The sequence below is a fragment of the Saccostrea echinata genome, unplaced genomic scaffold, assembly GCF_033153115.1.
Source record: "Saccostrea echinata isolate AGI-Se365-2 ecotype Australia unplaced genomic scaffold, CSIRO_AGI_Sech_v1 ptg000056l, whole genome shotgun sequence".
Taxonomy (NCBI): domain Eukaryota; kingdom Metazoa; phylum Mollusca; class Bivalvia; order Ostreida; family Ostreidae; genus Saccostrea; species Saccostrea echinata.
In genome coordinates, this window is record NW_026889805.1 from 7,342,501 (window position 1) to 7,354,384 (window position 11,884).

At 33.3% G+C, this 11,884-nt stretch overlaps 1 protein-coding gene across 1 annotated transcript in view; it reads left to right on the forward strand.

Moving 5' to 3' along the window:
• LOC133173966 (proteasome subunit beta type-1-like) overlaps positions 1–8,843 on the forward strand; it is a 16,986-nt gene extending 8,143 nt beyond the window's left edge. Inside the window, exons 2-6 of the mRNA XM_061309025.1 lie at positions 4,043–4,150; positions 4,570–4,651; positions 7,038–7,167; positions 7,375–7,481; positions 8,499–8,843. Coding sequence (XP_061165009.1) covers positions 4,043–4,150; positions 4,570–4,651; positions 7,038–7,167; positions 7,375–7,481; positions 8,499–8,684 — 613 coding nt within the window. The 3' untranslated portion in view covers positions 8,685–8,843. The remainder of the gene's footprint in view (positions 1–4,042; positions 4,151–4,569; positions 4,652–7,037; positions 7,168–7,374; positions 7,482–8,498) is intronic.
• Positions 8,844–11,884: the final 3,041 nt, after the last annotated feature.

The following is an 11,884-nucleotide window of genomic DNA, read 5'->3' on the forward strand; positions in this document are numbered from 1 at the left end:
CATTAATTCTTTGAAAATCTTCTTCTCTGCTCCTGGGTATTAAATAAACTAACTAAGTACATAGTTAGGATGAGCAAGAGTGCCTCTTCCAAAATTGTGAATTTCATGGCCCCTGGGTCAGGGGTTCTGGTGTTAGGGTGGGGCTCTATTGATTATAGAGCAAAAATGCATTAATTCTTTGAAAATCTTCTTCTCTGCTCCTGGGTATTAAATACAGTAACTAAGTACATAGTTATGATGAGCAAGAGTGCCTCTTTAAAAATTGTGAATTTCATTGCCCCAGGGGCAGGGGTTCTGGTGTTAGGGCGGGGCTCTATTGATTATATAGTGAAAATGCATTAATTCTTTGAAAATCTTCTTCTCTGCTCCTGGGTATTATTGAAACAAATTAAATACATAGTTATGATAAGCAAGGATGCCTCTTCCAAAATTGTGAAATTCGTGGCCCCTGGATCAGGGGTTCTGATGTTATGGCAGGCTCTATTGATTATAAAGTGAAAATGTTTTAATTCTTTAAAAATCTTTTTCCCTGCACCTGGGTATTATTTAAACAAACAAAGTACATTGTTATGATAAGCAAGGATGCCTCTTCCAAAATTGTGAAATTCATGGCCCCGGGGACAGGAGTTCTGGTGCTAGGGCAGGGCTATATAGATCCTTTAGTGAATGTGAATTATTTCTTTGAAAATCTTCTTCTCTGCCGCTGGGTATTGTTTAAACAAACTAAGTACATTGTTATGATACGCAAGGATGCCTCTTCCAAAATTATGAATTTTATGACCCCAGGTTTAAGGGTTCTGGTGGGGGGGGGGGGGGGGGGGGGGGGCTTCTATTGATTATAAAGTGAAAAAGCAAAATTTCTTTGAAAATATTCTTTTCTGCTTCTGGTTATAAAAGCAAAGACGCTAAGTGTATAGTTATGATGAGCAAGAGTGCTTCTTCCAGAGTAGTGAATTTCATGACCCCTGGGTCAGATGTGTTGGTGTGAGGGTGGGGCCCTTGATAATGTAGTAAAAATGCATTAATTCTATTAAATAATCCTCTTTGCTCCTTAGTGTTAAGCAGAAAAACAAAGTGATTAGTTATGATTAGCAAACTTATGTACCCAGGGTCAGAAGCTCTGGTGTTTTTTTGGGGGGGTGGGGGGGGCTCTATTGATAATATAGTGAATCTGTAGTAAAAATGCATTATTTTTTTAAAAATCTTCTCTGCACCTGGACATATCTGAGGCAAACAGTGTAAAAATTTTTATAAGGAAGGGAATTTTTACCAGATTTTTGAACATCTGGACCATTTGGTCAAGTGTTCTGGTCCTGGCCAGGGCTCTATTAGTTTGTATTCTACTGAGAGGAGTTATTCCCCTTTGCCATTTACTTTTGATAATTTATCACTGTAAATAATGTACCTGAAAGGTAAATAGAATAAGAGAAATATGCAAAACATTTTATTGTATAATACAAAAAGCACTTTCAGAGTTTTAATGATCAGATAGACTTGTAAGTAGCAGATAAATAAAAATGAGACAAAAATAACTTGTCTTATTAGATGTTCATCAAAGACCAAGAGAGGCCAATGTAAGACATTTCATCAAGGGATTAAAATAGTACAGAAGCATTGATAATTTGTTAATATACTATATGGTGATAGTGATAAATGGGGAACAGATTAGAACCTAATTTATGAACTGTTTATGAATATTAAGACCAATTATTTTGTTGATCATGTTCACCCTATTTTTCTTGCTTTTGGGCAACAAAGCTTCTTATTTCAGTTCATTTTATACTCTATGCATCCTTTAAATTGTTGTATCATACTCAGGTGACCGATAAGGCCCTTGGGCCTCTTGTTTTTTGTTTTTTTTTTGCAAAATATTGCTTATAGGGTACATGTATTTAAATGTAGTTAAATCCTCCAACAGTTTTCAAGATGAAAATATTTTTATTTTGCATTTCAACTGAACATATATATCAGAGATGTGCATATCATTTGTATTTTGATTTTTGGTATAAATATATAAGAAAAATACTGTGGAATCATTATTGTTCATGGAAATTACTAATGTTGGTAGATTTCACTGGTCACCCTTACTTACAAATTTACATCCCCACAAACGTTTATGTTGTAAATATATTGATTCATTGAATCTACCATATTAATGAGTAACCCATTACCTCCACACAAACAAGTAAAATATTGCTTGCCCCTGGACATCGATCCCCACGAATTAAATGATTCCACAGTACCAGCTGTTAAACTTTTATGCCCCTGTATTGAAAATTCGGGGGTAAATAGTTTTTGCCCTGTCCGTCTGTCTGTTTGTCTGTCTGTCCACAAGAACTTTAACCTTTCCCATAACTTTTGATTGGTTGGAGCTATGACTTTCATAATTCACATGTGTATTCCTTGTGACAAGACCTTTCTTTGGGTACCATCATTTTTGACCTTGACCTTGGAGTTTGACCCACCTTTGCAAAAATTTTTGAGACTTTAAACTTGGTTATAACTTTCGAACAGTTGGTGCTTGGGCTTTCAAACTTCACATGTGTATTCCTTGTGACAAGAGCTTCCTTTGGATTCCAACAACTTTGACCTTTTGACCTTGACCTTTGAGTTTGACCTATTTATGAAAAACTTTAACCTTGGCCATAACTTTTGAACAGTTGGTGCTAGGGCTTTCATACTTCATTTGTGTTATTCTTTTGACATGACAATCCTTTGGATACCAACCACTTTCACCTTGACCTAGGAGTTTGACCTTCTTTTTAAAAAAACTTAACCTTGGCTATAACTTTTGAACTGTTGGTGCTAGGGCTTTCATACTTCACATATGTAATCCTTGTGACAGTACCTTCCTTTGGATACCAACCACTTTGACCCTTTGACCTTGACCTAGGAGTTTGACCTACTTTTGAAAAACTTTAACCTTGACCATAACTTTTGAACGGTTGGTGCTAGGGCTTTCATACTTCACAAGTGCATTCCTTTTGACAAGACTTTCCTTTGGATACCAAAAATTTTGGCATTGACCTTAATCTTGGAGTTTGACCTACTTTTAAAAAAAAACTTTAACCTTGGCCAACATGTAAACATTTGGTTCTAGGGCTTTCACATTTCATGAACATGTGTATCACTTGTGACAAGACCTTCCCTTGGTGCCCCATTGACGTTTTACTTACTTTTAAAAAACTTTAACCTTCGCCATTACTTTTGAATAGTTGGTGCTAGGGCTTTCAAATTTCACAGGTATATTCCTCGAGACAAAACCTTTCTTTGGGTATCAACATTTTTGATCTCTTGACCTGAAGTTAGACTTGCATTCGAGAAACTTTAACCTTCGCCATTAGCTGCCATATGGGGGCATCAGTGTTTCACAAACACATCTTGTTTTTAGCAAGTATTACATATATGGTACATCATTTGTGATAATAGCTCCTTTTGCAGGTAGCAAGAAGGAAGTTTTTATTTTGCAGATTAATTGTACATATATTAGAGATGTGCATACTACTTGGATTTTGAGTTTTGATCATTTACTGGGAAAATACCATTTGTTGAACTTAGTCAATTTTGTGCAAAATATGCTTATAGGGTACATTGATTTTGTTGGGATATCATCTCCTACAGTTTTCAGAATAGAAAGTTTTTATAATTCATGTGAAAAATATAATTTACTGTTGATACAAAGGAAAACATGGTTGATGTCACATTGACAGCTTTCCCCTTGTGTTATGTTAATTTCCTTTATTTTTTGGGTGGAAGGTGGGGGGATTTAAGCCCCTCCTTTGTTCCCTCCATTTTGCTTTAGCCAGTTCTGTTCCCATTTGTCATTTATTATATCAACAATATTGTTTCATTATTTTTCATTAGATGTTAGATATACGTTTAAAATCCTTCCCCCCTTACAAATTGGCAAAAATAAAACTGCAGAAAAAAGTAGCCGAGTAAAAGGATTTGTCAACAGAACTAAAATATATAAAATGTTTGATAACAAAAGAATTTCTCACTGCTATACTTTATAACATCTATGTAAATCCGTACCTTTCAGGACTTGTTTGGCAATAGCTGGAGAGGATTTCGTTGTTGTGGGTTCAGATACAAGGTTAAGCCAAGGATTTTCTATCCACACAAGGGATTTACCCAAAACATATAAACTGTGAGTATTAGTAACAAACAAAGAATTTCATTAAAAAAAATTAAAGGCATTTGTTCATGTTGGTATCACCAAAATATTTTTTTTTAGCAAAGCAACTAAAAAAAATTATCTGCCAATAAGGCAATTTTTCACAAGATTTTGTTGTATGCAACATTTTTAGCTCACCTAAGCTCATAAGCTTTGATCAACAATTGTTCTGTGTTTATTTGTCGGTCTATTTTTAGTCTGCATATTTTCATTCTGACTGTATCCCTATCACATTCTTACATTGTCATCTTTTCCAAAAAAAATTCTTTCAATTTCTAGTTTCAACCTAAGTGTTGAACTTAGACATCTGTGTTGTAATAGCTGATTATGAACTGGGATATAGTATGTGTATCTGAAAATATCACCTTTATACTTCTCAATCTTTTTTTCAGAACAAACTCAACAGTGTTAGGAGCTTGTGGATTTCATGGAGATGTGTTAACTCTAACAAAAGTTTTAAATGCTCGATTAAAGGTAATTTATTACTTGTTTAAACTTGAATATGAATTTCTATATGTCCGTCTTAAGACCGGACATACTATATTATGGCGTTGGTAGACAGACACCTCGGCCCAACGACACCTCGGCCCGTCATGTTTGACACCTCGGCCCTGACAGGTCAGCCCAAAATTATTGACACCTCGGCCCAAGGATTTTTTTATTTTCAGAATTAGTATCTGTATTCCCTATGGTAATATAAATGTTTGTATGTATGTATGTATAATGACGATATGTAAACAATAAATAGGAGCAGATAATTTCAGAATTGTTGAAAGAACGACAGCATAGATATCAGCTAGTATCTATATATATTGAGTGGGAGGTAGGAGGCCTATTTATTTATTCATTTTGTTGCTTAATACAATGCAACTTTAATTTATTCATTTCATGATGTTAAGAATTCTTTTTTTGGTTAGGATATGTTAAAAATTGCATATAATCTAACATTTTTTTTCACTTAAAAATTTTCTGAGGGTCTTAAAAAGACTAACTGGTTTTCATTTTTTTTTTTTTAATATTTCATTCAACTAATCCCTATACATGCATTTATAAATTTAAAATATGATTAAAACAATTTAAAACGAAATCTGTATTAGTTGTTGACATATGTATTTCTATTAAAAATATCAAGCACCCAATGATGGACCTAAGTTCACTTGATTGACGGGGGTACACAGACCAGGTAAATCTGAAGGTGGTGCTTATTATCTGGAGCTTTAATCCTGCTCGTAATTAACTCCTCATTGTCACCACCCCATATGACTCTAAAGGATGCGCCGTGTCTTCTTATTTGTTTAACGATTAGCACTTTGAAATGGATTGTCTTTTTTTAATTACCGTCAATTTACTCTCGGAAGATTATTCATTTATTTTCTTTCTCGCTTCATGGATATATAACAATATAATCCATCGCATAATCCTCGTATAGTCCCTATCATAATAAAAATACTTCAGAATATATTGAATAAATATATTCAAAATAATATATTTTTGTTTGTGCCGAGGTGTCTTTTATGTGAGCCGAGGTGTCTCAAATCTTGGGCCGACCCGTCGGGGCCAAGGTGTCAATGGGCCGAGCTGTCTGACATTCATGGCGTTCATGTCCGTCTGTCTGTTAGTTTTCATGTCCGGCTCATAACTTTAATATTTTGAGGACTAGAATTATCAAACTTTGTCAGGTGGTACATCTTGGGTAGAAGGTGTGTCGCACATTAAAAATAGGTTGCTGTGACCTGTAATCAAGATGCTATGGCCAATTATGGAAAAATCCTGTCCGGCTCATAGCAAGAAAACTAACTGACATAGAATCATCAAATTTGATCAATTATTGTATCTTAGGTAGAAGGTGTGTCGCATCCTACTTAAAGGTCATTGTGACCTTCAATTAAAGTGATTTTTTTTTTAAAGCTATATTTTTTAACTTTTAAATTATGCAATCCCTACAGATGTAAGATTATTACAGTAACCTTAATTATTAAAAAGTGTTAAATCAAGAAGTTACACATTTTTTTTCACTATATGCTTTACAGCAATCTGTAACAAATATAATGTTTCTTTCATGTCAATAGCCAAAGAAATTCCACTTCTCCCATGGGTGTAATTATCAAGCAATGGTCAAGGAGAATTTTGATAACAGAAAATTTCATGTCGAATTAGAGATTAATTAATTAATTAGTGTAAGGAGATTTCTGGCAGAGTATCTCTGATCAAGCAGGTGTTATCTATATATGTCTTGGGCATTGGGCAGAGAAAATCTAGCCTCTAATTGCAATTGATAGTTTGTCAGATTAAATAGTCCTTATTGGCTAGCCATTACTTTCAAAATAAATTTGTTGTAAAGTAATGAAAACTAATTTGATATTGTGCAATACATTATTTTTTTCAATTTTAATTTTTCTATCTCTACAACAAATTGTAGTGTCATGTCTCACTATGATGACAAGAATAAACATAAACATACTAAGTATTTAGATTTTTTATTAGGCTATAGTATTGTTAACCATTCATAAAAAATACAATGAACAAAGTTGGTAAAACTTTAACACAACCAGCTGAGAAATATATGACGTTTTATCTGTTTCCTATTAATACCTACACCATAGGAGATGCACTTCAAATATTAGAAATGGAAAAATCATTGAAATCTTTGTATCAAGGTTGACATGATTTTCTTCCTTGCACTCTAAACTGTTTATGATAATTGAACAATATTTGACAGGCGTATCATATGCTGTGCAGTGCACTTTATTTTGATAGGTAAGATAGAATGGTAGCAGGATGTTGAAAATCGTGGATATATCACTTTAACTCTAACTTTTATGACTTGTTATTAGTACATGTATATGTTTTAACTTTACAGATGTTTGAACATGAGCACCATAAAAAGATGACTACATCAGAGATAGCAGCCATGTTGTCCACTATGTTGTACCACAGGAGGTTCTTCCCTTACTATGTAAACAACATAATAGCAGGACTAGATGAGGAAGGTACTTCTGTTAGACAAACCTGAATATTGTACATGTATCTGTGCACATATGAAAAAAAATTATTCATGTACTTTCAGCAATTATCTGACAATAAGATTTTGTGCCATACATGTATTTCAATAATCGTAACACTGAAATTTGTAAAAATAAATAATGTTAGTTGTTTGTCCTAGTTTGTTTTGTTCAATCCAAGATTGTCTTTGACAGGTAAAGGTGTAGTGTACAGTTTTGATCCGGTAGGGTCCTATGGATCAGATGGCTACAGAGCAAAAGGATCAGCAGCTCCTATGTTACAGCCATTGCTAGATAACCAGGTATATTAATTTCGAGACCTGCTTCAATACTCTCAGAATCTTCCGTTAGTGTAGGTTAAATCCTTATGATCTTAAGTTTGAATTCATAATCTATTATTTTTAGGAATGGCAATGGTTAAATGGCACTAATCGGTCTGAAAGATCATAATTGTTACATTTTTCATAACCAGTTAGTTGATCGTTTTTGTGGTAAATGTACTTTTGAAATATTTTCTTAATATTAAACCTCCTATGCAGCTTGTTTAATCTTGAAATTTTAAACCTCCTATGCAGCTTGTTTAAATCTGAAATGTAGCAATCAACCAATTAAATAATTCACAAGACACTATGGCAGTCAAAACAAGTCCCCATATTTTACTAGTCATTATAACCCTGAAAAATAATCAAAGTTTAAGTACCCCTGTAGCTACAGAAATCTGATTATCATAGTTAAGCATTTTTTCAATAGATTGTTCTATATAGATATAAATTGAATGTCATAATTCATTAGAAAATTACAAGCAATTTGTATCTGTTCAATTAACCAGTTACTCAATTCAAAGAATTTATGACTAACAGGTTGCACAAATTTTTCCGATTGCCATCCCCTAATTATTTTCAAAAATTTCCAAGAAGTTAATCATTTTATTCCACAATGAATGAACAAAAAGAAAATGTTCATGGACAAAATATATGGTAAAGTTATCATTAAGGGTCAAATTTTTGTTGATGTCATTTATACGGCTGCTTTTTTTAGCTCACCTGAGCTCAAGTAAGCTTTTCTGGTCACCTCTTGTCCGACTTCTGTAAATTTTTCACTTTGTTGAATTTTTCTCAAGAACCACTGGGCCTCTAAAAGCTGCCTCTTTGAATCAAAATTGACACAAAGCATCTTTGGGTAAAGGAAATTCTAAATTGTTGTAAGTGCTATCTATAAAATTTTCTTCATTTGGAAGGTTTAGTAATATGTACTGGCCCGGTATTTCAGTTCTTTTGAGAAAGCAAAATTTTATCGACAAGATTTTTTAAAAATTTCAGATTGGACTAAAAAATCAGCAGAATGTCCCCCGAGTACCACTGTCAAAGGAAAAAGTGGTGAAGCTGGTAAAGGATGTGTTTATATCAGCAGCTGAGCGTGATATTTATACTGGAGATGCAGTGGTGCTTCATATCATTACCAAGGATGGCACAACCACAGAGCGTTACCCACTTAGAAGGGATTAACCACAGGGAACATTCGGATTATCTCTTATAGTGCTATGTGAACAACTTAAAATGTTACATGTGATTATGACGTGCAACTCAGTGTTTATTTCATAAAGAAAATTGGAAGTACATCAGTAAAAGATATCATTTATTCATTAAATTTTGTAAGAAACAGATCTTAAATTTTTAATTGTGGTGAAATACAGTGTCCCTGGAATTTCATTTTTTTTTGCACAAGAATTCCATGAGCCATGACCATTGGTCACATTTATTTTTATGAAGGTTAGTAGATGGATATATATTAGGGATGGCAATTGGATAAATTTTTGTAACTGGTTAGTTGCAAATTTTTCCAACAGAATAACTGGTAAACCAATCAGATAAAATTTGTTTGTAATTTTTTTTTTATGAATTATTCAACTTATATTCTTTCAAAGCAATTTATAATCAGAATTCTTTACCTTTTAATCAAAGTTAAAAAAATTAACATGAACGTTTATTTCGCAAGTTATTGCAAACAGGGTCAAACCATATCTTCACTGACATTCGTGTCAATTTTCTTACTTTTTAAAAAATGATTTCATGACCACTGATGATGACTTAGTAACTTCACATATTATTCTCAAGAAATCACTCTGATGGCATAGATGTTCTTAGAATTGCAAGATATTTTACTGAGATTCTGAGAATCGCAAGATATTCTACTGATAGATTCTGAAAATAGCAAGATATTTTAATGATAAAATGTAAAGTTTTGAGAATTTAGTGCTATTAAAATGTTTCCAATGAAGGGGGGGGGGGTTCTGATCAGGCATACACTAGTTCACTATTGAATTGCACAATGTGAACTAGTGTACCATATTAAACAAACACCTCATTTCTTAATTGTGATTGCTTGGAGTTAGGTTTTTGTTCTTTTGTTTTAAAAATTTGAGGTCCCAAATTTTTCTTAATATATTGCCAATCTGTTAATGTTGGTGGCATTCCACTGAATAAATTGCAAAGTTTTGTAATGATTTGTTTAACAAAATTAATTACCCAGTTAAACATTACTCAGTAGAAAATTAGTTGTTGTTTTTAAAATATATAAACTGGATCAAAAGTGGATAGGATTTTTTGTACAGGGGTATGTAAACTTTGATTACCTGTAGTATTTAGGGTTATAATGATTCATTTGCTAATTGCTAGGATATGTTTTGCGTATTGTGAATTTTCGACTGGTTGATTGCTATATTTCAGTTGGAGAAGATTTTGTTGTGGTGGAAGTGCAACGTCATAAGCGAAAATCAAAATTCGATCACACTTACATTGCACAGAAGCTGTTGCAAACTTGCAATGGCTCTTCCATTAATTGTAACTTACCCGAAGGATAATACAGGGATTTTGAAATACAAACCCTTATTGCAGTCAAGGCTAGGAGTTAAAAAATGTAAATATAAGCATTGAATCATTATTTTTTGAAAGATACAGTCTCATATTTAATATGAGACGCGTTAGCGCGTTACGAAAATTTGTTTGCAAACACCGTTGCAGTTATGACTCATAACTGCGACGGTGTGTGCAAACAAATTTTCATAACGCGCTAACGCGTGTTATTCAATTTGTTTGCACACGCCGTTGCAGTTACGAGACTATATCTTTCAAAAAATAATGATTCAGTGCTTAATTATCACATCACCACTGACAACAAAAATTTTACCGGCTCATTGGGATGTAATTTTGAGGGTAACTCCTATACATATTGAATGCAAAGATGTGTTAGCAATTAATATCATCGTTCATGGGGATATATAAATTTAATTTCCTATTTTACCAACCATTGAAACATTCATCAAAATCAAAAATTGATACAAAGAATTATTATCAATATGCATCTTAGTCTAATAAACTTGTATGCCATGTGATAACAAAATCAGACTAAAACTGTAAAAGAAGTAATAAACATTTTGAAAGTATTAAGTAACCATGGCAACACCGTTCACTGAACTCAAAAACCAATAAACAGAATTATGTGTCTTAGTGTAGTCTACTTGCGTACCAAGGTAAATTGAAATTGGACCAAAACTGTAGGAGGAGTACTGTTTTGAAAGAATGTCAGAGAAATTTCAGTCTTAGTAACCATGGCAACACTGTTCATCAAAATCAAAAACCAATGAACAGAATAATGTATCTAAAGTTTACTTGTGTGCCAAGTTATACTGAAATCAGACCAAAACTATAGGAGGAGAAGCATTTTAAAAGTAATTTACGGAAATTTCAATTTTTAGTAACCATGGCAACATCATTCATTGAAATCAAAAACCGATAAAAAAAAAAGTGTGGCCTACTTGTGTGTGTGAAGTTATAATAAAACAAGAGGCCCAAGGGCCTAGAATCGCTCTTCTGAAAATTGTACAACCTATAATCTCATCTTTTTTAAGCCTCTTGGTAACCTATATATAAGAATAAAGCCTTGAAATTCCAAAAGTAGGTCAGCATGGCAACAATTGACAAAGTTTAATAATTCCAAGCCAATTAGCATCTTAAATATTTAAATTTAGCCATGAAGTTGCAAAAGTAGGTCACAGTGACTTACTTTTTGGTTGATACACTCCGAGGATGCATCAACTAACAAAATGCATCAAGATGAATTGGATGCATCATTATAGTATATGTAATGATACATCATTTTGGTCAACTTTGAAGTGACCTTGAGACCACGCCTTTTGTCCCAGGGCGATGCCTTGAACAATTTTTAATCTACATCATATCCTCATCCTTGTTTGTAAGTTTGGTGATAATCTGCCCAGTGGTTCATGAGAAAAAGATTTTTTAGCAACCAGTACTTTTGATTTTATTTTCCTACATGTAATTATCTCCCCTTGTTTAAGGGTTCCATCCCTATTTTTAGTACAAATGAGAGCCCTTGGGCCAAGGATACTCCGTGACAAATTTGAGAAAAATTGGTCAAGGGTTTCTTGAGTTATGGCCCATTTTCCAAAAAGTTCACAAATTTTGGTTATTGCTCTATATAATCTTTTAATAATATAATTATAGTTATACGACAGAATGAAATTTTTGGTGACTAGACACTCTCATGAAAATAAAGTTCTCGCAAATAAACAGTGATGTACACTATTACTTCTGAGGGGCAGTGCAATGATACAAGATTATTTTGTTGTTGTTTGACCATACTTCACTAATAAAGGCTGGTGAAAACATACAAGCAAAAACCATAA